Genomic DNA, 24,958 nt, shown 5'->3' with positions numbered 1-24,958 from the left:
TCAACTATGCGTGGGTGTTTTTTTTCTCGATTTTCGCTTCATTCGCTCTAACGATGACCGGCGTTCATGTGGTTTTGTTGACCGTCTCACTCGTTCGCTGATGAGTTGTAAGGATAATTTTTTTTTGCAACCAAGTTATGACGAATGGATGCTATTCTGAAACCTACAAGATAAGTATCCTTCTTATGTTTATTTTATTATTTATTTAGTTTCTTTTTTAAACTTTAATCTTTAAGGGTTTGGGAAAAATGAAAATTTTCCACGTCTTGGCAAGCTTCCTTTGTTTGTACATAAACATTCGGTGTGGTTGAAAACAAATCTTTTTTTTTTAAATTTAAAACAAACAAGAAATTTTTAAAATCTCCGAATATTTTTTATTTAAGATTGATTTTTTTATTTTTTATTTTTAAATCTTTGGATTTTTTTATGTTTTCAACCGATGACACACGACTAGTTTTGAAAACGGTTCTTTTACACTTTTTTGTTTAAAAATATAAACAGTTCTCGAAGATGTCGGGCGAGACTTTTGCTATTACAAATTTACATAAAGTGAAAAATTGAAAAAAAATCATTGCTAATGAAGATAAAGATTCAAGTTTATCGCCCAAAATAGATCACAACAAGAATGCTACCGTTTTTGATCCCAGATTTTTCTCCGATACCGGATAATGGTTTTTTTACTAATATTTTTTTGAATGAGTTGAGTTAGTTTTTAAATAAAAGAACTGACAACCCCTTTTTTAGTGATAGAAATAAAAAAACATTCAACTAAAAATTTTTCGACCAGTTTTTTTTTTGGCATGTATGTTGTTGAATAGAAACGTTTTGCAATCCAATTTTGGGTAGGCATTCTTGTCATACAAAGATAACATAAATATAGCAAATTTATCAACAAGAGAATCATTTAACAGAAACAACAGTATCGTCCTTAATTAAGGAACTGAAATAACCGTTAACATACTTGTGAGGCAAAGAGTTGATTTATGTTGATGGGTTTCCAAAAACAATCTTATTCAATCATCACAATTCACATAACAAATTGATAAAGTAAAATAAACAAAAATAGAGGATCACTTCATTCATTAACAAAACTTTAGTTTTCTTTATGTCTCCTTATAAATATTCTTTGAAGTTTGATAGAAGTATTTTTACCCTGAAAAGTCGTTTTTGAAAATACATTAATGTAGCAGGAATAACAGCTAGGAAAACAAGTTAGCTTAGAAAATTTTAGAATATTTTTTTCATTTTCTATTAAATTTCTTATCACTGCCTCAAAGATAGAAATAGGAGATTCCTTAGGAAATATCTAGGAGCATAGGAGGTGTAGGAAAACTCGATCGCACCATTCACCAAAATGGATCCTGATCTCTACCTTTCATTAACTAACACAACTCCTTCCTTTGATGCTTGAGTATGGATTCGCAGACGTATAGACGGTTTCCATAGTTTGTGATACTAACTTATCTCTGGTTCTGACTATTTCAAAACTATTTTTGGAGTATGCAGGAGCATGAGGTTGCTAGTTGAACCTATAGAGTATCATACTAACATTCCTTCCTTTTTCCCCATTGACTACTAGGACGTGGCCGGCGCCGTTATTAATCATTTATAGAATAGGAGAGCATGAGTTTTGTACATTGAGAATGTACTGCTAATCCCAAGCACCATTCTTTTGGACTTTGTGCAAAATTGATGGCCTCGATTAATCACGGAGTAGCAACCATTGGCGAGGTAGAACTTGTTCTGCTTAGCCACGCCAGCGATCATGGAATTTGAAATGCGTAAGTTGAGTAAAGAACTAGATAAATATGTTATCAGAAGTTTCATTTTTTTTTGTATATTTTTGATGAATGATCATATCTACACAGCATTTCAAGTTCAATGATTCAAGGTGGATATGAGTAGTCAACCAAGCTAAGCTAATTCAGTGAATTTTATTGACCAATTTTCTCGATTTTGTCAATTTTATAAATTTCATCAAATTTTATGATTTTTTCAACTAAGTGAATTTTGTCAAATCAATGAATTATGTCAAGTTTGTCAATTTCGTCAATTTTGTCAAATTGGTCTATTTAGTCAATTTTTTCAATTTTGTCGATTTTTTCATTTTTGTATTTGGTCAACCTGGCGAAAATGTTTTTTTCTGTTTCTTCAACTTTGTCAATAATGATAATTAGCTTTTTAGCTTTATATGCATGTTCCAAAAAAAATCCCAAATGCTTCAAACTCTACTATGGAGGGCTTGGTGGCGCTACTGTTTGGTTGTCATCTTCCATTGGCTTCAGCAAGTGAAAGTTCAGATCGATCTCCAAGCAGTCATCGTTTTTGCAAGACACCAACCCCAACAACAACAACGCAACGTTAGATCTGAAGAGAGGAAGAGAAAAGGGAACAAAAAAACAAGCCCGAGAGCTTAAAGCTCGAGAGGATTCAGTAGCATTTGTCTTATTAGATTTAATTTGCTTCCACGGGCGAAATACTCTCCTGTCGTTGCTGCTTAAGAAAAAGCTTCGTAAGCACGAATGGCATGTGAGAAGATGAGAGGACATACATCGTCCGCGTACCCGTGTTGTTTTCCCCTTCTCAGAGCAACCTGTGCCTGAATATAATGTTGGGCGAAGTTACTATCGCTTCCGTACCATGCAGTGTGGGCATGACGTACTCATCAACGACTTCATCAATTTCGGGGTAGTACCCCTTAGTGAAAACCATTTTTATGATTCAAATTCGGGGCTTCGGTTCCGAAATTTTTGTAATGGATCGGTTGCAAGCTGATCCATAAAAATTAAAAAAAATCATTGGCCGGGAAAATTTTAACTGTCTTCTTCCTCCCATACGGTTTCTGTCAGGATGACACCAAAACCTGAGTGGGAGTGAAGCCTCTCTGTTCTCCCTTCCACACATCGACAGGTCCATACTTTTAGATAGCAAGCGCGTATCTATGACGTCACATATAATTTGACGTCATATATACGATAATCTTGAGTTTAGTGATTGCTGGTTGTGGCTAGCCAGCCATATTGACACGTTTTTGGAGTGGTGATTTGATGATAATTACTATGAAAATTTATTTTTCAAACTATTTTGTTTTTTTTTTCTTTCTTTTATACATTGAAGAGGGAAAAAAATCAAATTTTTTAAGACAAAAATCATTTTTATTGTACTTTCCAGTTTCGCAAAAACGTAGTGACAAAGTTTATAAAAAATCACACCAATACATACAAATACACTGACATCGTCTGAACTCGTCGAGCTGATTCGATAGGTACCTATAAAGGTATATCTAAGACCCATAATTAATGATCTCCCAAATCGACCGATAACTATACCTTTCTGAAAGAAAGGCAAAAAAACATCTAATTACACAAAATATCAATTATGAATATGAATATGAATTTTCAAGAATTCAGACTTGTGTTTTTCCATAGAAAAGTTAATGAAATTGATCTCAAATCACTGTACAGCTCCCAGTTATATCTTGCACAAATATTCACAATTTTGGTATATAACTGAACAACATCTATAGGCCTGAAATATTAGCAAAAAAAAAATTATCATGGATTCCAGTTATTTCATTGAAATCAATGTAGGGATATACGTGCAAAAATTATCAATTTCGAGTAAATAATGCCAAACGATTCTTCACATCCTAACCTGTTAATGGCCGTGGGTCGTTATTACTTACGACGCGAAAAGATTGAATTTTGAAAATCGCGGGTCACCGGATCTCATCATACGATTTTGCTCAGCTTTGTGAAAAATTAAATGTGAAGAATAAGGGCACGGATTAAAATTGTTTATACAAACTTCACTCCTTTAACTTTCCCATCCAGCTGGAATGTTTAAAACGCCATTTTCAAAAACAAGTCAGAATGAATCTTAACACTAAACATACTGGCACTTTGTATATACCTATTTCAGGGTTTGCTAGCGATTTTTCATTTTGAGATTCCAAAGTTTTTCCCGGTTTTCCCCCGGGTTTTTTTCCGGTTAAAAATGATGATTTTCTCAGTATTTCTTACACTCGTTTATGGATGTGAAATCATAGAGATTTGAAAGAAACTTGTTACTCGGTATGAAATAGTAAAGGGTGATACGGTCAAAATTTGGTCAATATCAACTTGACGTATTTCTTTCAATTTTGCATTTAAAAAACCTGAACACCCCTCATTTTGAAGTTGTGTGTGTGTGTAGAATGTTGTTCTTATTTTGATTTTGGAATTCACTCTTCAGTTGTCAAAATGCGTCCAAGGAAGAAGAGCAGCGTATCAAAATTTTGCTCGCGCATCGCGAAAATCCGAGCTACTCGCACGCAAAGCTGGCAAAATCGCTAAAAGTTGCCAAATCAACCGTTACAAATGTAATTAAAGTGTTTGGGGAACGTTTGTCGGCAGCCGGAAAATCTGGATCGGAGGGAAATCGCATACCGGAAGCCGCTGAGACGAAAAAGAGAGTTGCCGGTAGTTTCAAGCAAAACCCTAATCTCTCTCTCCGAGATGCCGCAAATAAGCTGGGTGTATCGTCTACAACCGTGCATCGAGCCAAAAAACGAGCCGGACTATCGACTTACAAGAAGGTAGTGACTCCAAATCGCGATGATAAACAAAATACGACGGCCAAAGCGCGAGCCCGGAGGCTGTACACGACGATGCTGACGAAGTTTGACTGCGTGGTAATGGATGACGAAACCTACGTCAAAGCCGACTACAAACAGCTTCCGGGACAGGAATTTTATACGGCAAAAGGAAGGGGAAAGGTAGCAGATATTTTAAGCACATGAAACTGTCAAAGTTCGCGAAGAAATATCTGGTTTGACAAGCCATCTGTAACTGTGGCTTGAAAAGCAGCATTTTCATAGCTTCCGGGACTGTCAACCAAGAAATTTACGTGAAAGAGTGTTTGAATAAACGTCTGCTGCCTTTCCTGAAGAAACACGGTTGTTCCGTACTGTTTTGGCCAGATTTGGCATCCTGCCATTACGGTAAAAAAGTCATGGAGTGGTATGCCGCCAACAACGTGCAGGTGGTTCCCAAGGACAAGAACCCTCCCAACACGACAGAGCTCCGCCCAATTGAGAAATACTGGGCTATTGTCAAGCTGAACCTAAAAAAGACCAAAAAAACTGCTAAGCACGAGCTGCAGTTCAAGGCAAACTGGCTTTCTGCGGCGAAGAAGGTGGACAAGGTGGCTGTACAAAATCTGATGGCGGGGGTTAAGCGTAAGGCTCGGCAATTCGAATTTGGAAAAGCGGAAGCCTAACTGAATATTTTTCCTGAATTTTATACTAATTAAACTTGAAAAAGAATTTTAATTTGATTTTTTAAATAAACGATTTCACCGATTTACACGCGTTTTCCCTTGACTAAATTTTGACCGTATCACCCTTTAAAGAAATCATGACAAATACTTCGACGTATTTAAACTTGTAATTTTTCAGATTTGCAAAGAATTTTGGAACAAATTCAACGAAATTGGCATTTATTCATTGTCAACCTAAAGATTCGTGAAAATATAGAAAATCTTGAATATGACAGGGCTGAACCTTAATCGTTTGAATGTAAGATATTTTTTGTATCAGAGTAGAGAACTAAGATTTCGACTGGAGCTTGCTTCAACACAGTTTTCACATAAGACATACATATACTGCAGTTCAAGAAACTTTAAACAAAAGTTTAACGTAGGAAGAATAAGGCCTCGGTCCCCAGGCCAATTTAAACAAAAACATAAAATCCTTCTCTTTGCGAAAAAGAGATTCCTTTCTTCAGGAAAAGGAAACAGGGGTAACAATCAAAAAAATCGATCATGAATTGTAAATGAAAAAAAAAAAAACACCTCGAACAGAATTCGAACTCTAGTCTTTTGACTACCTCTCCGACACCTTACCAATGGTTAAATCGTCGGATGTAAACTAGTGAAGTTGTGACTCTATAAATCAATTTTAATTCGCTGCTAGATTCTACGGCAGAAAATGCTCATCGTGCCTCGATCAATGGTGCTCTATATGCCCCGAGTCATCAAATTTAAGTAAAAGCGTATTTTAAAATTGATAAAAGTGAAAAATCAAAAATTTTATGATGGTAAAAATTGAGAAACAATGTGTACATCATGTTGCAGTGCGTACATTATAGATCAAGGTGATTTTAAGATCATAAGAGCTTATTTCGTGATGCTCAAAAATTATAATATTTACGTTACTTGAGAACGTAGTTGATTTTTTTTAAATATCTCTGTAAAGATGATAAGGAGTTTCCTGTTTTTGTGAAAAATTTATGGAAGTACGAAACAAATCCTCATGAAAATTTATTTAAGAAAATACGTACTTTTGCAGAAAAGAGTAGTGCTTATTATGCCCTGGCAATACGAAAACATCTAAGCGCGTTCTCTTTGAAAAATGCGTTTTAACCCTTTTTGGCTCTGAGGGTCTCGAGGGTCTCGAATGGTTAACAAAGTTTGAAAATGACTCAGATGGGGTAAAAAAATCATTTCAATACAGCTCAGCTTCAAAATAGTCGAAAAAAGCGCGAAAAATAGAAATCTTTTGTACGCTTCGTATCTAAAAGCTTCAAAAAATAATTTTCCAAGTTTTAAAATACAATTAATCGAACGTTTACATTCAAGGTGGTACCAGCGAAAGATTTCGATCATTTTATCATACTGTTAGATGACAGAGAAGTAAGTTCCAGTGGTAAATGAAGTTAATTTTGTTATTGGCGTTATATAGCTAAAACACGTGATTTTTCTCCTTAAACATTTCATCCGAAAGTCATTAAATATCGACCTCTAAATCAATTGAATATCAACTTTTTTCTCAAACCGTCAACTGAGTTTAAGACAAATGTTGAAAAAATATTGAACAATCAACTAAAAATTCTATCCGGTGAAGAAAAAAATTCTTTGAATAGTCAATTACAAATTTTCTGTAGTTATTTAAATTTTTACCTACGATGCGATAAACATTTCCTCATTTTTATTCAAATCTTGCTTAACATCAGGGTTGCTAGCGATTTTTCGTTTTGAAATTCCAAAGTTTTTCCCGGTTTTCACCCGGTTTATTCCCGGTTAAAAATGATGATTTACTCGGTATTTATTATACTCGTTTTTGAATATAAAATCAAGGTGAATAAAATAATTGTTAAAATTTATAACAATTTCTTTTATTTTTATTTTTTCTAATCTGTTAACCGGTATGAAATCATGAAAAATACTTCAACGTCTTTCACCACGTTGTCTTTTTGCATCAAATTGACAGGTTATCTTAAATTTTTAGACAAATCCAACGTAATTGAAATAGTCATTGATTTGCTCCACAATTTGAACAATTTGTCAAATTTTCACTGTTTTGATGTTCTTTTGAGCCACTATGAATATTCCAGTTTATCTAAAAATTTTACAGAGTTGAACAAAAAAAAGGAATAGTTTGTATAAAAATAAGTAGAAAATACATCGAAGTATAATATTAAATTATCTTGTCAACTAGAATGGGAATTTGCCTTACAAAACATAAAATCATCATTGCAGGGAAATTTAGTTATTTTCTTACTGCAGTTATATTTTTATACAAATCCAAAGACAGGTTATAGAAAAAAATACTTTCTTCATACAAAACAATAAATTCAGTAGTGCCCTAGTCATTTGAACTTAAGATTCGTGAAAATATTGAAAATTGTGAATAACACAGGGCTAAACAAGAAACCTCAGATTTCGACTGGATTTTTACTATAAATCATATATTCCAGCTCAGCAAACTTTAAGTAAAAGTTTAACGTTGGAAGAATAAAAAAATCAAAACATTTGCTATATCGGCTTCGCTCCTCAGGCCAACGAAAAACAGAACAACAACATTGCAAAAAATATCTTTTTATGGTAAAAAAGATATTTCTTCATATTCATTTCAGAAAAATGTTACTCTGCTTAAAAAAGTCTAACGATGTCAAAATATTTGGTTTCTGCATGAATTTAAAGAGACGTGTTTATCGAATACGAAAACTAAAGCTGGTAGTCTTTAACTAGAAAACATTAAAAGATTTAGGTAACATATTAAGGACCGCGAAAAAATCTACGCCTAGAAACACCGAAATTCGACACTCTATATATCTATTTTAAGAAACCAAACGTTTTGTGTTTAGCTTTGTCGATTATAGTTTAATCATTAAATTTAGAACATTTGAAATGCTGAGAGCAAAAAAAAAATAAAAGAAATCTCGTATTTGGTCCGCAATGAGTTAGGAAAACTATTTAAACTTTGTTTGTTACTATTGAACGAAAATTAGTATCAAGACAATTTTCCCGGTGATGTGCCGAAATTTCCGGTTTTTTCCCGGTTTCCCGGTGATGAGATGAAATTCCAAAGTTTTTCCCGGTTTTCCCGGTTCGCTAGCAACCCTGTAACATTCAAAGAACTATATGTTATGGTATTCAGTCTTGACTCGGGCCAAGATTCATCGTTTAGTTTGTGCTCTATAACTGACTTCTTGCTTTCATTGCAAATTCAAGTTGTTTTTAAATCAAAATTAAACGAAAATCAGTATAACCTCTCCGCCCTCTGAGCCCTTCCAACGTCCCCTAAAATCTAAAATTTAGCTTCGAGGATTCGAGCTCTAGTGTATTCGCCGCGATGTACCACTTGGAAGTAACTTTGGACCCCTTCTTTTCATCAATGTCATGTACGAGTTACGAGACGTGTTTGTACTGATACACATACGCAGATGATCTGAAAATGTTTCTTCCTGTGCGGCACCATAAAGCTTGTTTGATTCTGCAAAATGTATTCCGAATATTGAAGCAGTTTTGGGTGAAAATCGAAATGTAACAGGGGTACCGGGGGTAAGCCCGTCACTCTTGGAGTTTTACTAGAAAACCTTTAGTTTTTAGTTTTTAGTTTTTTTTAAACACTGTATATGTTAGCATTTCTAATTTTAGACATATTTGCATACATTAAACCCTTCGTGCAGCGTCATAGTAATAAACTAAACAATCCGGAGGGCTGCTGATGCGCAATCGACTGTAATTTTTCGCGGGTGGAATATAAGGTTTAATCGTCAAAAAAAAGCTTCAAAACCGCTGTTGTTGGTGTGCAGTTGGTGTCTTTCCTTGTTGGTCATCGCTAAGATTCGAGTTGAGGTAAGTTAAATCTATAAAGAGGTACTAATTTTATTCTTAAAAATATGCATGTTGTGGGAGTAAAAGCGTCATTCTTTGAGTGGGGTAAGCCCGACATAGTTTGGTGTTACATAAACATTTATTATTAATATTTACATGTAACAATTCAAGAGAGCCTTACCCTTGCGAAACATACTATCGCTTGTGGGACTTCTGTCAAAAATGCCTCTAAGACTTTTGGAATCCCCAGGACCATATTACAGGATCATATGTTGAGGAAGGTGGCAAGCTCGAAACTAGTGAGTAAAGGTGTCACATGAAGGGAAATAAATCAAGTCAGAAAACTGCCCATTCTATGTGTTCATTTCTTAGGACAATAGAAATTCCATGTATTCAAGATATGGACAATTTAGAACCTTCATGTTTAATGGACAAGCATCCATAAAGTTCTAAAAAAATATTGTTTAAACCCTGGACATGTAACAACCCTCCCTCTCTACCTGAACCAACTCCCTCCAACTGAACTGACCACGAGAAATGTGGATGGCCTCCTAAAACATTTAACATCACTTGAGTTAATCACTGAATTTAAGTGTCATTTTATGTGTCGGATGATGCCTAGTTTCTTGTTTTCATATTTCTGAACTTATTTCGGTAAATTCTCCGGAATCGGTTATTAGATAAATGCCATACTTATCTGCATCGTATAGAATAAAAATATCTTTCATTGAGCGGATTTAGGATGTAAATCGGTTTAGTTTATGTTGAGAAAATTAATTACCACTATTTTTTCACAAATTGTTCTTTTAAATAAATAAAATCATTCCACAATGTAATTGATTATATTAGTAACAAAAATACCTAAGGCCTCCACACTAAATGTTATAAAAAGGGAGCTGGCAACCCTGTCGCCATTGAATTCTCTCCAGTCACGGTCATTCAGCCGAGCCGAAAAGACGATTCCCTTTCGATGGAGACGAATGGTATCCGGTAAGGCAAAGACCGGTGCGAGCGTTTCAACGTCGTCATACTCCGAACAGGAACAAGCGCTCCATCATTATTGCCGGGAGGCGGCGTGAATGAGAGTGAATCTGCTCCAACTTGGAAAAAAAACGAAAAGAAAAAAAACGCGTTCGCTAGGATTTACTCCCCATTTGCCACCAGGCGTCGTCGTCGTCGTCGTCATAGGTGTTGGTGAGGCTCTCTCACGAGTGGTGGAAAAATTGAACGCAAACGAAATTGCTCCATGGCATTGGGTTGGGGCCAATATTTGGATGTTGAACGTGGGGTGACCGTGGTCGGTCGAGAGAAAACGGCCCAACAGATACAGAGAATCGCGTGAACCGTGTGGACGGGAAAGTAAATTGCGGCGCGGAAAATTTGAAGCGAAAAATCTCACTTTGTTATTTTTTTCTGTTATTATATTATATCATCATCCGTCGGTTCGGAAATCGAAACAGCGTAATAAGTAAGGCAGCGAAAATAAACATATTGTAACCAAAAGTGCAAATTCGTTGAGATTTGTTGGCCGCAGTGAATTCGCGAATGCGATTGGGTAGGTTTCTGGAGAATATCCGTGTTTGGAATGACTCGATGCTCGATGGTTCTTCTGATGCATGACGAAATCCGGCGGTTCTAGTAATAGCGTGATAAAAGCATGTAATCAGACGCGAAAATATTGCATGTTCATGGAGCAGCAGAGATAATCTGAACAGTAATCGACCGGGAGATGTGGCGGCGCTAGGGAACAAAATAAGCGGTGCTAAAATGGCCGTCAAATTTAGTGTGGTGGGTACGGACAAATCTTCTGGAAGGTCACCAGTGCGAAAACAAACAGCGCAAAAGTAGTGACGGCAAGCAAACGAACAAAAAGCCGACATTGATCCAGGATATAACGTGGTTGATCCTGTATGTTTGGGGCGTATTGCAGGGATGTGTCACGACGATGCACACATTTTGGAATTGTAGTCGACAATTAACCGCGGAAGCGGCCGAGTAATCGATAATCGATAAAAAGGGAGAGACGATGTAGCCAAAAATATTACGCGCTACCTACAGGGGTACCCGAATTACGCACTTAGCGGCTGTTTCGAAAGCTTTCGGTAGCAAACAAATTTTCCTGGTTTTTCACGAAAACCAAACGACGCTCACACTGATGGATGATATCGATATTGCCATTCCGTAGAAGGTTGTACTTAGATTAGCCGTTCCACCGGAATCGAATCGTCGATAATCTACACCACGCCGCTTTAGTGAGAAAACCTGATCGTCCCCGTTTGTTATTTAGTAACAAAAATATTCTTCACTGATACGTACATGTATGTATATAATAGTAAGTGATTACGTCGCTCCACACCGGCAGCAAACTAACTTTGTGTCGGCTTGTTGTCCCTTATCAGTACGTCTCTCGTCTACTGTCGGTCGCAAAGGGGTGACATTGGGTGCCTCGATACGCCTCGAACGCACAACAACAGGCAACACACCCGATCGGCGGCAGTCGTCATCAATCCTCCGAGAGTCCTCAACTCAAAGCGCGAGGAATAACTAGTGAAAGTAAACGGACTGGACCCGGACTGTATATAACTAGTGCACCGAAACACGGCAGCGAAAAAACCAAACAAACGTCATCACGTCCCGCAAAATCGTGCAATCTGTTATCTATTTCGAAGCGAAAACGTTCCACGCAAACCGAAGAAAGAAACAAACAATCGTTCTCTAGTTCATTGGCAGGACCCAGCAACAATTTATCGATTAGTTGCATGTGTATCGACATATGTTCCCAGTGAAAAACAAAAAAACAAAACGAAACCAAACGAATCAATAAATGATTCGATCCAGCACTTGTATGGAACATTCATTACCGATGAAGCTCTCAAAGCGCTAGTAAATACCAGTGCGAGTATTACTGAATACACTAGCAACTTGCGACGAGGCGGCGAAGAAGTGTGTCAATAGCTGTGATATTACGTAAAGTAACAAGAGGGGAGAAACACAAACTATCTCGAGGAACCAAGAAAAGCGCGTTTCATCGGAAAACGGAAAATTTTTCGGTGGGAAGGTGTGTACACACGATACTCGCACACCCATCTACCAAAAAAAAACGAAGAACAAGCAAGCAGCTGGACAGGAAGGAAAAAGGAGCAACACCGTTCTTGCAAGAGATCCATATTATTGTCCCCAAGGCCGTTGAACTCGAACCTAACGCGTAGGTTCGTTGTTCCCCTTACCTTAGATTATGAGGATTGTCGGTTCGACGGAGATTCAGGACACCTGATGGGTGAATGAATGAACGAAAGAAAAAATAGAAACAAATTGGCACCACCCACCGAACCAAAAAGGATTCTTAGCACCCGTTCCCTCTTCACAGCAGCAACGGGTACACGCGACTTGATTAATCAAAAAAAAACTAAAAGGAAAGGAAAACCTTTGAATGGTAAATGTTGCTCTATTATCATCCATCCATCCATCCAGAAAGAAAGTTTTTAATTCATTTGGAACCAACAAACAAACGAACAAACAAATTGCGTGATAATCTCTCTTTTTCCCGTTGAAGCACTTTTAAGGGCATGAAAGGACTAACTTTTTTCAACGAGTTACACAATTGCTACAATACCTGGGTAACAACTTACGTTTTGTTGAAAATTCAAGAACGAAAGACCGCTTCGTATCAAACAATACCAAGTTTAGTTAACTTCAATCAAACATTTAACAGGGTGGCCATGGGACGTCCATAATCAAATTCCCGTTTTTTTACGGTTTTGCTCATTGAAATTTTATTCTTCTTTCGGTTTCAACAAACCCAGATAAATACATTAAAACTATTCTATACCGTAGAAAAGACATTTTACCAATTTCAGGGTGGCCAGCGAGTTTCCATTTCCTAATTCCCGTTTTTTTCTCGGTTTTCTCGAACGAGATTTTAAGATCTTCCCAGTTTAAAAATACACAAATGAATATTGTATTCAGAGTTTTTTTTAACTAAAATAACACATTTTTTTAAAAAAGGTTCAAAGGTTATTCAAATTCAAAGGTTATTCAGATAACGATTATGTTTGTTGGGATTGCTACAGAAAATAGTTTAGGCAGGTTTAAATGCTAACAAGTAAGAAAATAATTAAGGCTCTCAGGATCAGAGCGCTGAAAAAATTATACATTGCAAGTGTTTATAGTTTTATACCAAACCATTCTTCATATCTCAATCTACATCTGGTGCAAAACTCTGCATTCTATTTATCAACGCGACTTTTTATCAACGCGTTAACAGTTATTGAAAAACTTGTCCGGTTAAACTGTGTTTCTTTGTTTACTCTTGGGCTCGAACTTGCGGACATCGGCTCAGGAGGCAACTAATTTGCCAACTCAGCTAAATCACAAGCGTTTAATCGCGTACTGAATTTGACTATTGAGCTCTGGTTTCTGAATTCTGAAATTTGTAATATAATCATCAACGGTTAATTACAGGTGAATTAAGTTTAAGTTTGGATTCATGATTTGAATTTTATTTTTATTTCTAAAGCTTAGGCAGTTGATTGCTAATGATGGATATTCTCATTTATTATTTTTTTTCTCTGCAATTTTGACCGCTGAATACTATTCTTCCTTAGTGTTCTGAAATTTTGTTTCGATTTTCGTTAAGGTAAGGCAAATTCTATATTTTTCAACATTTTTTATTCAATTAACAATGTGATAACTGTTTTCGCGAATTTTTCCCCTCATTATTTTATGAATTCCTGGCTCTCAAAGGTTAAAAATTAAACTCAATTTTGAAAAACAATTTTCCTATCATAAGAGAGATATATTTCTCGCACTTTTGCCACTTGATTACAATTTGATTTTTCATGTTTATACAATTTTTTTGATTGTTTTTGAAAAATTTGATTTAATTAAATACTTTTATGTATTGAAAAAAAATTTAAGACTGGTTATGATAAAAATTTGTGTTAAATATTGTGATTTTTCACAAATTGTAGCATTCATAACCCCATTTCCAAACAGTCAAAAAGAAGTAAATTCACTAAAAAAATCTTGGAGCTGGAACAGCACTAGAATATATGCTCAAAAATCCCATTTTTTTAAAGATATTTCCGACTTTTCCAACATTTTCTCCATGGAATTTAGATTCCGATTTTATACCGCTTTTAAAAAAATATATATATGATGATGATGATGATGAATTCAATAGGTTTATTTAGAGGGAAAATGATTCATAAAGAATTTTCCCGGTTTTAATTTGAAATTCCAGGTTTTTACCCGGTTTTCCGGGTCCTATTTTCAATTCCCGGTTTTCCCGGTTTCATAGTCACTCTGCAATTTTAAAGGTGAAAGTCCGAATGAAACAAATTTAAATTTGATTTTTTATTTGGGGCACTGATTCTAAGCAATCAGCTTTTTTTCTATCAGCTCAAGAGTTGATTGAGATTTTGTTGACTTTTAAAAATAGGTCTACATTTATTCTAAAAATGTGTATCTACACTTTTTATAAAAACTGAACAATATTCGTGAGTTGTTTTAATTTCCGAGTAACATCTGTTTTCATTTTATTTATTTCTCTCGATTCTGAAAAACACGGAAATTTCGAACACATTTAAAAGAAATTTTTAATAAAACGAAAGGATTGTTTTATGAGATCTTCAATGTATAGGAAACATCTGAATCCTTGAGGGCAGTATAAGTTGATAAAAATCGTTTTCGGTTTTCATATCAGGCCCTTTGATCCAAAGTGGTTTGAGTGCATAAAAGCTTATTTCGAGAAAACACGCTTTTAAGTTGTAATGTTTTGCTATTTTCTTTTTTTTAATGTTACAATATGTAAAAAAATATCTTAAAATCTGAAAAAAATCACAAAATATGGTTTAAAATATGAAGAATCGTTCGGCGTTATTAACTCAAAATTGATCATTTTCGCACTTATACCCCCCTCCCCCCCTTTGGCTCTTAGGTTTTTTGGCTCATCAATTATCAAGTTGATTTTTACTCAGAACTGACGAAGTTTAGAGCTTTTAAACGACATATCACTTGAACTAAATCGCAGAGATTGAGAAGTTTCGGATTCAGGACCCGAAATTCTCAAAATTAGCATTACAAACACAAGAATCTAAAGTGCTGTTCACCTTTGTAATTTGAAAAAAGAAGTTTAATTTTTGATTTCTATTCTAAATTTCCAACTTAAAAATCTAGTTGCGTAAATTGATTTTGAAAAATTTATCTTTTCCACAGAAATTCTCAAAACAGACTCTGAATTGGAAGCTGCATTTCAATCTTGATCTTTTATTGAAAATTGGAATTTTAGCCTGATTTCTGAATAAGAAATCTTAATCATAAACTTGAATTTTGATTATTTTTGATATGAATTCTTCGTCTGCAATTTGAGTCCGACTTCTGTATAAATAATAAGAATTTCAATCCGATTTCTTAATTTGAATTTTCTACCTGAGTTTTGAAGTCAATTCGAAAATAAACTCAGATTCTGAAATTCTAATCTTCTAGTCAAATTTTGAATATTAATTCTGTGTGATACTTTTTCGGTAAACAGTTTATTAAATAGCAAAAACGATTTTTTATTATTTATGATTCCAACGTTTCGATCCTTGATCGATCTTTGGAATCATAAATAAATTTATTTATTAGACTGCTAGCCGAAAAAGTATCCGAAAAAATCCTTTAAAAGTCGGCTAATCACATAAAAATATTACTTCTGAATCTGATATTTTAATTTGAGTTCAAAATTCTGTTTTTAGTTTAATTATTTGAAACACGTTTTCTAAATTCGGACTCTTATGGATAATTATTTCTAACATTTGAAGGAAAAGCTCAATTATGGCACAAAAACTTGCAACTCCATCTCTTGTTTAATCATAACAGAACAAAATTCACAAATTTTTACATTTTATGAACTTCTCTTTTGAGTTTGTAAGTATATTAAGAGAAAAATAATTTATTTTGGTGATAGTTTTCCCGGTTTTGATTTCAAATTTCCGGTTATTTCCCGTTTTTTCCGGTACTCATTTCAATTGCAGGTTTCTCCCCGGATTTCCCGGTTCGCAGGCCACCCTGATTTTATGAACGTTTAAATAAAACAAAATATTAGTAGATTAGTCACAAATATTGATGCTGATTGAACTAATAAATGAGATAAAATCTCACATCAGATTCCTCCATCATGTGAATTTTTATTTAGTCTATTTCTTTAACAGAGAAAAAATAATCAGTAATCTGTCTATTCCGATTTGCACTCGATAGCTAAAAAAATATTCGTTGTTGAATCAACCATACAAGTTGCTTGATTCAATTTAAATATGTATTTTTGTTACTTGATTAATCGGCCTTATCGGTAAAAATTGGTGTGCTTTATGTCCACAAGATATAGTAGGCCAAGTGATGAATCTCTTCTTAAAAATTAAAACTTTGACTAAAAAATCAAAATCTTGATATCATAGCATCGGTGGTTGTCCACACTCAGACTACCGACGGAGAAGTTTTGCAACCAAACCCCGTTTGTAACGAATGCGATGATAACAGACTGAGAAGGCTACACATCGATAGATCCGTTCCTGAGTTAAAGGGACCTAATCTGTGCGATCACATACCGTTGCGGGGCGAACCATGCTTGGCTGTGATTGTGTAATTACACCCATAGAAGAGGTTGCTAAAATCCAATGCTTATTTAGCAAATCTCTGAGCCGAAAACGCGCTGGAAAGTGTACTGTGCCAAAGATGATATGATTGGAAATGCACTACAGGCCTCGAGCTCCCAAACAAAATGAAGCATGGCCACTACATTCAAGCGAAACAAAAAAACATTTTATGGGATTATCATCTTGTTGGATAATTAATCCCAAAAAAAAATATACTGAGAATCGAACTCACTGCAACATCGCATCTTGGCTTGCCAGTCCGATATCTTACCCAGTGCACCATTTGAGTCGGTTAGCAATCGAAATTTCATTGTCATAATCGTTCTGTTACCGCCGATTACCAAAAAAAACGCCTTCTATTGGCCGACTGCCGTTTGGCCGGTGGTTTTTTTAATCCTCCTTTGTCTTTAATGGGAAAGGGATGAGAATAAGAGGAGAATGGGATGGGAAGGGAAACTAGAAATTGTTTTCGTTTGTCGGCCAGGTTACATACACACGCACAGCTCATCTTGGATGGTGGTTTTTTGCCGTCGGTTGGAAACAAAGAATGTTTTTTTCTACTACCGGTTTACATGCACACACAGCACTGATTGTTTCCAACCTGCTTTGTCTTGTGATAGGATATGGTATATGTTTTATTTGCTTTCTTTCTGACATATGCAATGCGGTTGTGCTGGGAGGTCAATGCCAGTGATTAGAAAGCTTGTTAATGCCGGTCCGACATAGAATCTCATACCAATAATTCCACCTCCAAGGTACTGCATTATTAGATTAGAGTCTGATTTGTGGGTGTAGGTATGAATTGGGGTCTTTAGAACAGATATCTAAATTTCTAATTATTGTGTCACAGCTCACAACAATTTACTGTCAAATTATGATGTACCGAGGTCTCGAATTCCGTGACAGGATCGATTACCATTAACAAACGAATGCGAGCGATAATTCTTGCATCACTCATTTAACCACCCTCAATAATCTAATGCATCCTAGTTTAGCGGGAGTTATTTGAAGCTTTCTCCTCAATTCCAGAGCTAGTGGCTATTAAGGACCGAAACGGCGGATCCAAAAAAAACCGTCGTCACCGTCTCAGAAGGAACGATCCTTTGTTAAATTATTCGTTCGCCCTTATTATGTTTGCTCACGCACCAGCATTAGAAAAGTCCTTTGCCGGCCGAGCTGCCTTCATCCAATGCTATCCACGACGCAAAAGAACCGATAAAACGGCGGCGTTGCCGCCGCCATCACACTTTTTCTGTTTTTAATGGGGTGGCCGCCCTAGGCTGCTAGGCATCAGACTCAGTCCCCATCCTTAAGTTTGTGGCGTTATCTTGAATTGTGAAGAAGGAAAGTTCGATAACCCTTCGGTGAAACCAAACGACGACAGGGTCGGTCATTCCCCTCGGAACTGGGCCTGTTGCCCCACTTTCGTGATAAAAGCCGAAATACATATTTTAGTCCTTTATGTAAGGCGGAAATAACAAAACCACTGCTAGAAAATACATTCTATTATACGGTTTAACTGGATTCAGGTGAAAAAATACTATTCGAATTCACAAAATTAGACAACTAAATTCAACCATTTTAAAGGTGTTGTAATGAAAGATGACTGAGAATTTGCAACATCTACCTCTTTTATCGACAGTGAAACCTTTACAACTCAACCACTAGGAATCATCAAATTTATGCCGAAAGGCAATAATATTTTCAAAAAGGCTTCGCAGATAGGCCTGAATATCAATAGAGTATTTAGCTTACATACCTCATTATTTAGACGTTCTTTCTTTACTATGAGTTGCAATAAAAGCAATTACACAAGGCAGCAAAATTAACATGTTTCCGAGATGCAAAGAATTTGAGAACTGTCATCGGACATCTTAGCTGGTGGTTGTTCGCCGGGGTTTGAAAACAAAAAAAAAGTCTAATGTCTAATAATGGTTTACATACTCACACAGCGCTCGGTACATCATTCGACAATTTACTTGCTGGCTGATTGTTTCCATCCTGCCTTGTCTTGTGAAGTAACATGGGTTATATTTTGTTTGGTTTCATTCAGACATATGCAATGCGGTTGCGTTATAGGGACAATGCCAGCTATGAGAAAGCTTGTTAGTTCCAGTCCGGTATAGAATCTTATGCCGATAATTCCATCTCCAAGGAAGATCATTATTGGAGTAGAGTCGGATTTGTGGGTGTAAGAGTTACAGTACAGTGAGCGAAACAATAATAGTACCACTATGTGTTTCGCTTGTTTAAATATGAATGATCGAAAATCATCAAAATTTTCTTCTACAACTTGTTTTAAATTGTTCAATGGATAAATCAAGCATAAATTAACTTTTTTTTAAAGCAATTGGCGTTAAGGACCAAAAATATGAAAAAAAAAAAGTGTGAAATAAGATTAGTAGATACCACTTATGTTTTTCTACAAAAATCAAGATTATTTCTCAACATTAACTGTGTAAACCTTAATTATAACGCTTTTACAAACTATTTGGAAAGATAACTGCATTTTTGGACGTTTTCAAGCATTCCAAAGGTTTTAAAAGGGATTTTAAGAGATGCTTAAAAGGAAAAAAAAGAGGAATTTGACAAAATCTGACAAAAGCTTCGAGTTTACGACGAAAAATCTCCTAAAAGCAGTTTTAAAAAGTGGTCAAAAAACTGTTTCGCTGTGTTCTAATAGTTTGTAGGCTGCATTACAGCTCTGTGTGGTTCATCCAAGAAATTGTTTTACGTTAAACTTCGGCAAACTTTAAGAAATACTGTAAAACTTAAACCTCTAATCAAATTTCAAAAGTGTTTTGTAGAACTCGAATGTTAAACTGAAGAATATTTCTTCCAATATTTATGGGCCAAATCAGACTTCCCAAACAAATTTTATACTTTTGCCAAAGTAATACATCGGTGCAATCTTGGTCCATATTTTATGTATATGTATGAGGACATTTGTAATCTTACTTTTCTTTTTTTTTAAAGACATACACCGTCTTAGCCGATTTAGACTTTACAGACTGAATAACTTAAAATTAACATTTAACACTCAGTACCGAGATGGGATTTTTTTTTAACTAAACAAGATTCTTCCAGGATATTGTATGCCTACATGCCATTGTATGTACTACAACTACAAACAAAAATTTGAATAAAACTTCGACTAATTGACTACCTTCATCTATTACGCAAAAAGCAGCACATTTGCAGGCATTCTGAATAACATCGGCCAGCATTTTTGGCTTATAACGGCTATATCAGGTCGTATATCAACTTGCGATTTGTCAATGTTCATCGATCAACTCCCTTATTTCAGTGGGGAGATAGGAAAAGCGGAGGGGGTGTGTTTCCATACACATTTTGGTACGATTTTGGTACGATAAATGTTTCCCTGAATCTTTGGTATCCCTCCCCCTTCCAGTGGGGAGATTGGATGAAAGAGGGTAGCTCCTTTACAATTTTTTACGTAACTGGCAAACTATTCAAGCAAATGAAACCAAGCTTGGAATGGGTGAGTGAGTATCTGAATAAGAGAAATATTTGTATGATAATCTGAGACCTTTCCCTCATTTTATTGAGAAGACCGCGGGGTTTCTTTATAATTCTTATAGCATATCTAGGAAACAATCCGAGCAAACGGAACTAAATTTGGCATGACAGGGTATTCGAGAACAAATATGGTTTTTATTGATATTTGGTACCACTTCCAATGGGGAGAATGGAAGGCCCTAATGGAATTTCGTTGGCATGACTTGAGGGAATGATCAAATTTGGCATGGAAAAGCACGAGATATGTTTGGGAAGGAGGGGGTTTCATATAATTTTGTTGTATCGCTTAGCAACTTATCAACCAAATTTCATATTAGAAGGATGGAATATGATGGGTATGGGTAATATAGGGAATGATTATTAGAAACGGTTCCCTCCTTCAAAAAGTAGGGGAGAGAAAAATAAAAGGGGGGAGGGGGGCTGCCATACAACTTTTTTGGCATAATTTGAGCACTTATCAATCAAAATGGACTATCTTTCAAAAGAGAGCCCAGCTAGCATGAAATAGTAATAGAAATGATAATCCAAATCGACTATTAGGACATTCTCAATAATTATCGTGAAAACGTTGTATTGAGTGATTTTCTATCATTCATTTACGACAAGCTTTGCCCAAAAAAAGTTGAATCGGATAGCAGTTTAGACAATCCAAAAAGTTGAGAATGTGCTAATTCGACTTTAACGATTTGAGCTGATTTGCTACGAGTGAACTGATTTACGACAAATGAGACTCTATCTTTTATTATGGTTTATTTTAGTCATTTTACCACTCCTGGGGTATTCGTGTCTTAAAGAGAGACTCTATCTGATCGCTTCTTTTCTTCCTTTGACCGGGTCGTAAAAAGAAAATCTCACCTATAGAGCAATAGCTGATGAGTTGGCATCGTGGTAAGATATCAGACAGCGAACTCGAAGCACTGGAGTTCAAATCTCGGTCGAAGATATTTTTTTCGTTTTACTTAAATTATTCAAAATCGTTTATTGCGGTATACCTTACCTTCTCAAATGTTTGCTGGGAGGGTGTTTGCGTACTAATATTTAGAAATTCTCCTTTATTCAAGGCAGTGTCGGAAAAGGCACAATTTTTTATTTTTTGGATTTACTCAAAAATTAATCAGAACCAATGGCGCCATATTACAAAACATGCCGCTTTTCGAAAAAAAAATCACGAGCTTTTGCAAATATTTTGAGATATGTGGTCATTTCAGTAGATGAAATACCTATCATGAAGAGAAAAAACTTTTGACGGAATGATTTTCATGAGTATTGAAAAAAAACTTAGCAAGATGAAAAGTACGTTTTGTTCCCAGAGTATCCACTTTACTTACCTGTGATCCACTTTACTTGTTCGAAAATTCATATGTTTTAGAGGAAATCCAAGCAAACCATCATTTGATTTTGCTTACATAAGCAATTTTCTGCACGTCAGTATTTTTATTTGAGGGTAATTATGAAAACTTGAGAAATTATTGAACATCAAATCACGACTTGATTTAAATTAAAAAACAACAACTTTTGCGCAGCTTTTGACCTGCCGAATAAAAACTAGTGAATCGATTTTCTTCAAATTTTGTGCAATGATTCTTCATTCATGCCTGCATATTCGATGAGAAAATGGTGTTGATCCAAAGCGCCTAGTTCAAATGCCAGTTTAGCGAAGTTGTGGATCACCTGTGCTACCATGGGAAGGAAAGGGTTAAAAGCGGATCGACTGTAGATCGATCCTTTCCAAATTTCAAGACAACGAAATACATCGCATTAGTGAGCTTTGGGCATATTACTTCATTAAAATGACGGGCTTGTGATATAGCTCAGTCGGCAAGTCTGTTGTCTCCTGAGCCGATGTCCGCGAGTTCGAGCCCAAGAGTAAACATCGAACACAGTTGTACCGGATAGTTTTTCAATAACGATCCGCCAACTGCAACGTTGATAAAGTCGCGAATGCCATAAAGATGGTAAAACGACTATAATCGAAAAAAAAATCATTAAAATAAAATACCATATTTACAAAATCGCAATTTCAGCAAACCACTGGTCATTAAATTTTGAACACATTTTGCTCCAGCTTCTTCTTTACAGAAATCAACTTTACTTCTCGAGATGTTTTTGTAGTGTTTATTTCGAAATAACCCAGTGTTTTTCGATGGGTCTTAAATTACGATGCTTCGAGGAGAGAATTCTTGTCCTTAGGTACAAAAGTGATCACCTTAGGTCCAGATATCTCCAAGGCAGTATTTGAATAGTGAAACAATCGAGAATAGGTCGAAAAGGCGCGGAAGTCAACTATCTAGCGTAGATGGGCATTCTAACTGACCCACAAATGTAGATCCAGATACGAAAAGCTTCAGTAGAAACTTTTTACGGCAGTGTGAGGTTTTGGTCAGAACAACGAATTTTATAGATTTTTTTTTATATACAGTTGCGTTCAAAAAAGAATGAAATCGTGTGAAGCTGCGCACCCACTTCCAACTTTGACAAGCTGCCATTTCTCTCTCGGTTGATATTTTTTCATGAAAATTTCACACATTCTAGTTCAACTATCCAACTAACACTCCACAAAATTTGAAGTCTTTACAATGACGGAAAACAAAGATACAGCTACAGTGAGGAAAATTCGTTTAAACGCACAGCTATATTTTAACATTCAGGTTAACCAGCCTACAATAATTGAACCAAATCAGTACCAAATGTTGAGTACTCTAAAGAATAGTCGATAACTGTATTGTTTTCAAATTTAAGTTCTTATGTGACAAAAATAGATTTTTATGAGGAAAATTCGTTTAAACGCACTTTAGCTTTTATTTATTTAATCAAAAATTACTCAAACATTTTAACAGTAAAAAGTGGTTAATATTTGGTTTGCCTTCCGTTCTGGCGAATAGTTTCAAAAATTCTGTTCTGCATTGAATTGACGAGCATTCTCTCACAGCAGCCTCTAATTCCTTAACATATCCGTACTGCTTTCCACCTTTGTACACAAGCCGAGCTAGGATGCCCCAAAGGTTTTCTCAAACAAACAAACAATATGCTTCGATAGAAAAAACCTTGATCTTCGTAATGAATGGATAAAAGGTGTAACATTTTTTTTTTAATTGGAGAAATAGTCAAGGTTACCGATAAATATTCTGTGGTTTCGAGAAAAAAAAATCTGAATTTCTGTGATTCTGATTATAACCAAAAATTATGTGCTTGGTTTCTGAGACGCTTTTTTTTTCAATTTCATTGAAAATTGTTTTTTTTTAATTTTAGTTGTTAAAATCAATTAAATTTACCAATATTATCATACTATTTCAATTCAAAGTAAAAAATCTAAGTTTTATAATGGCCAAAAAAAAATATCATAATTTTGGAAATCTATTCAAAATTCAAAAATTCTGTTAAATTCAAAAATTTTGTGTTCTGTGACTCAGATTTTGTGATGAAAATTTTCTCAAAACTTAGTAAAATAAGAGATTTTTCTGTGATTTAGGCACCCTTGGAAAACTTCCCAAAGCAGCCAAAATAGGTCCGATGCTCTGCTGGGAGTTAAATGTTAATCTTATTTAAGTTGTCCATGTGGAAGTAGGCCATGATTGGATGGCAACGGACGCGTTTTATTTTCTCTCCGTCGTTCAAAATTCTGTTTTTAATATTCAAGTGGTAAAATTGATTTGAAATGTGGTAACTATTCAAATCTCGAATATTCGGGAGTGCCTTTATTCGTTAAGTGTGATCGAGTGTTCAATATTGAGAGCTGCGCCCCCTCCAACGACATAAACAGTTTGGACAACGTTTTTTCTATGTGCTGCACCGAGCGCAAACTGGCCAATAGCTGACGGGAAACAGGGTCACCAACTACCATGTCCAAACATTATTTGGTGAGTCCGTTCCATGATACTTATATTACGTAAAAACAATGATTCGTGGAAGATTTCTCATGGAAATCTTCCGGTTTTAATAGGTACCTACATTGATTCACGAGAGTCAATAACGGAAAAACGATTGCACATTTCAGATGTTTGTTGGCTCAGCTATTTTATCCGAAACGTGGTCCAGTAATTCATTTTAGGTTGTTAAAAATCATTACATAAGTAACAATATATTTGACATTCAATCGTTTCATAGATCTATATTTTAATTTCTAGTTGCTGGTGAGTTTTTTTTTCAAATTTTATTATACACAGTCACTTTTGTGTGCGTGTGAGTTTGAAACTATTCGGAGTGCTGTGATTGGAAGTCATTTTTCGATAACAGGGCAAATGCAGATTAATGCTTTTATCAGTGGATTTTATACAAGGCGTGACCATTTAGAGCGCACGCTTTTATTGTGCTCGAAATAATTCTCGGAAATTGAAATCTTTGACACAAAATAAATACCAAATTTAGCAATTATCATTAACATGCTAAAACGAAAACTGCAAACATTTTTGTCCTCGATGGTATCCACCAAAAAAATTTGGTTCTGTTGTGATTTCCCTACGCTTGTTTTTTCGGTCATAAACGTTGCCTGTTTCTATATTACTATGACTATTTTCTTTAGCCATTTCTTGATAGAGCTCTAGGAATGATTGGCTATGCCATTATTGCAGCCGAGTAATGTTCATGTTTCTCAAAACTTTAAAAGCGCTTCCGGATTTCTCTTCAATTCCCTACGGCTAAAGGAGACTGGCTGCACAATGATAATTATTCTTAACTCACCCAATAAG

General features: G+C 35.5%; 2 protein-coding genes across 5 annotated transcripts in view; one reads left to right on the top strand and one right to left on the bottom strand.

Annotated features, from left to right (window-relative positions):
* The window catches only part of LOC129751466 (nuclear protein localization protein 4 homolog), an 88,392-nt gene that overhangs the window by 21,034 nt on the left and 42,400 nt on the right, over positions 1-24,958 (bottom strand). The gene's annotated exons all lie outside the window — the stretch shown is intronic.
* The window catches only part of LOC129751462 (uncharacterized), a 40,376-nt gene continuing 25,822 nt past the window's right edge, over positions 10,405-24,958 (top strand). The window contains exon 1 of one of the 3 annotated variants that reach the window (XM_055746995.1): positions 10,405-10,654. Coding sequence is in view for 1 of the 3 variants with exons in the window: in XM_055746993.1 (XP_055602968.1) it covers positions 12,530-12,532 (3 nt within the window). In the remaining 2 variants the exon portion in view is untranslated. Of the gene's footprint in view, positions 12,533-24,958 lie in introns of all 3 variants that reach the window. The other 2 variants (XM_055746994.1, XM_055746993.1) reach the window with 2 other exon arrangements.

Source organism: Uranotaenia lowii, chromosome 3 (genome assembly GCF_029784155.1).
Source record: "Uranotaenia lowii strain MFRU-FL chromosome 3, ASM2978415v1, whole genome shotgun sequence".
NCBI lineage: Eukaryota > Metazoa > Arthropoda > Insecta > Diptera > Culicidae > Uranotaenia > Uranotaenia lowii.
The sequence above is the reverse complement of the archived record's forward strand: the minus strand, read 5'-3'. Positions and strand labels throughout refer to the sequence as shown.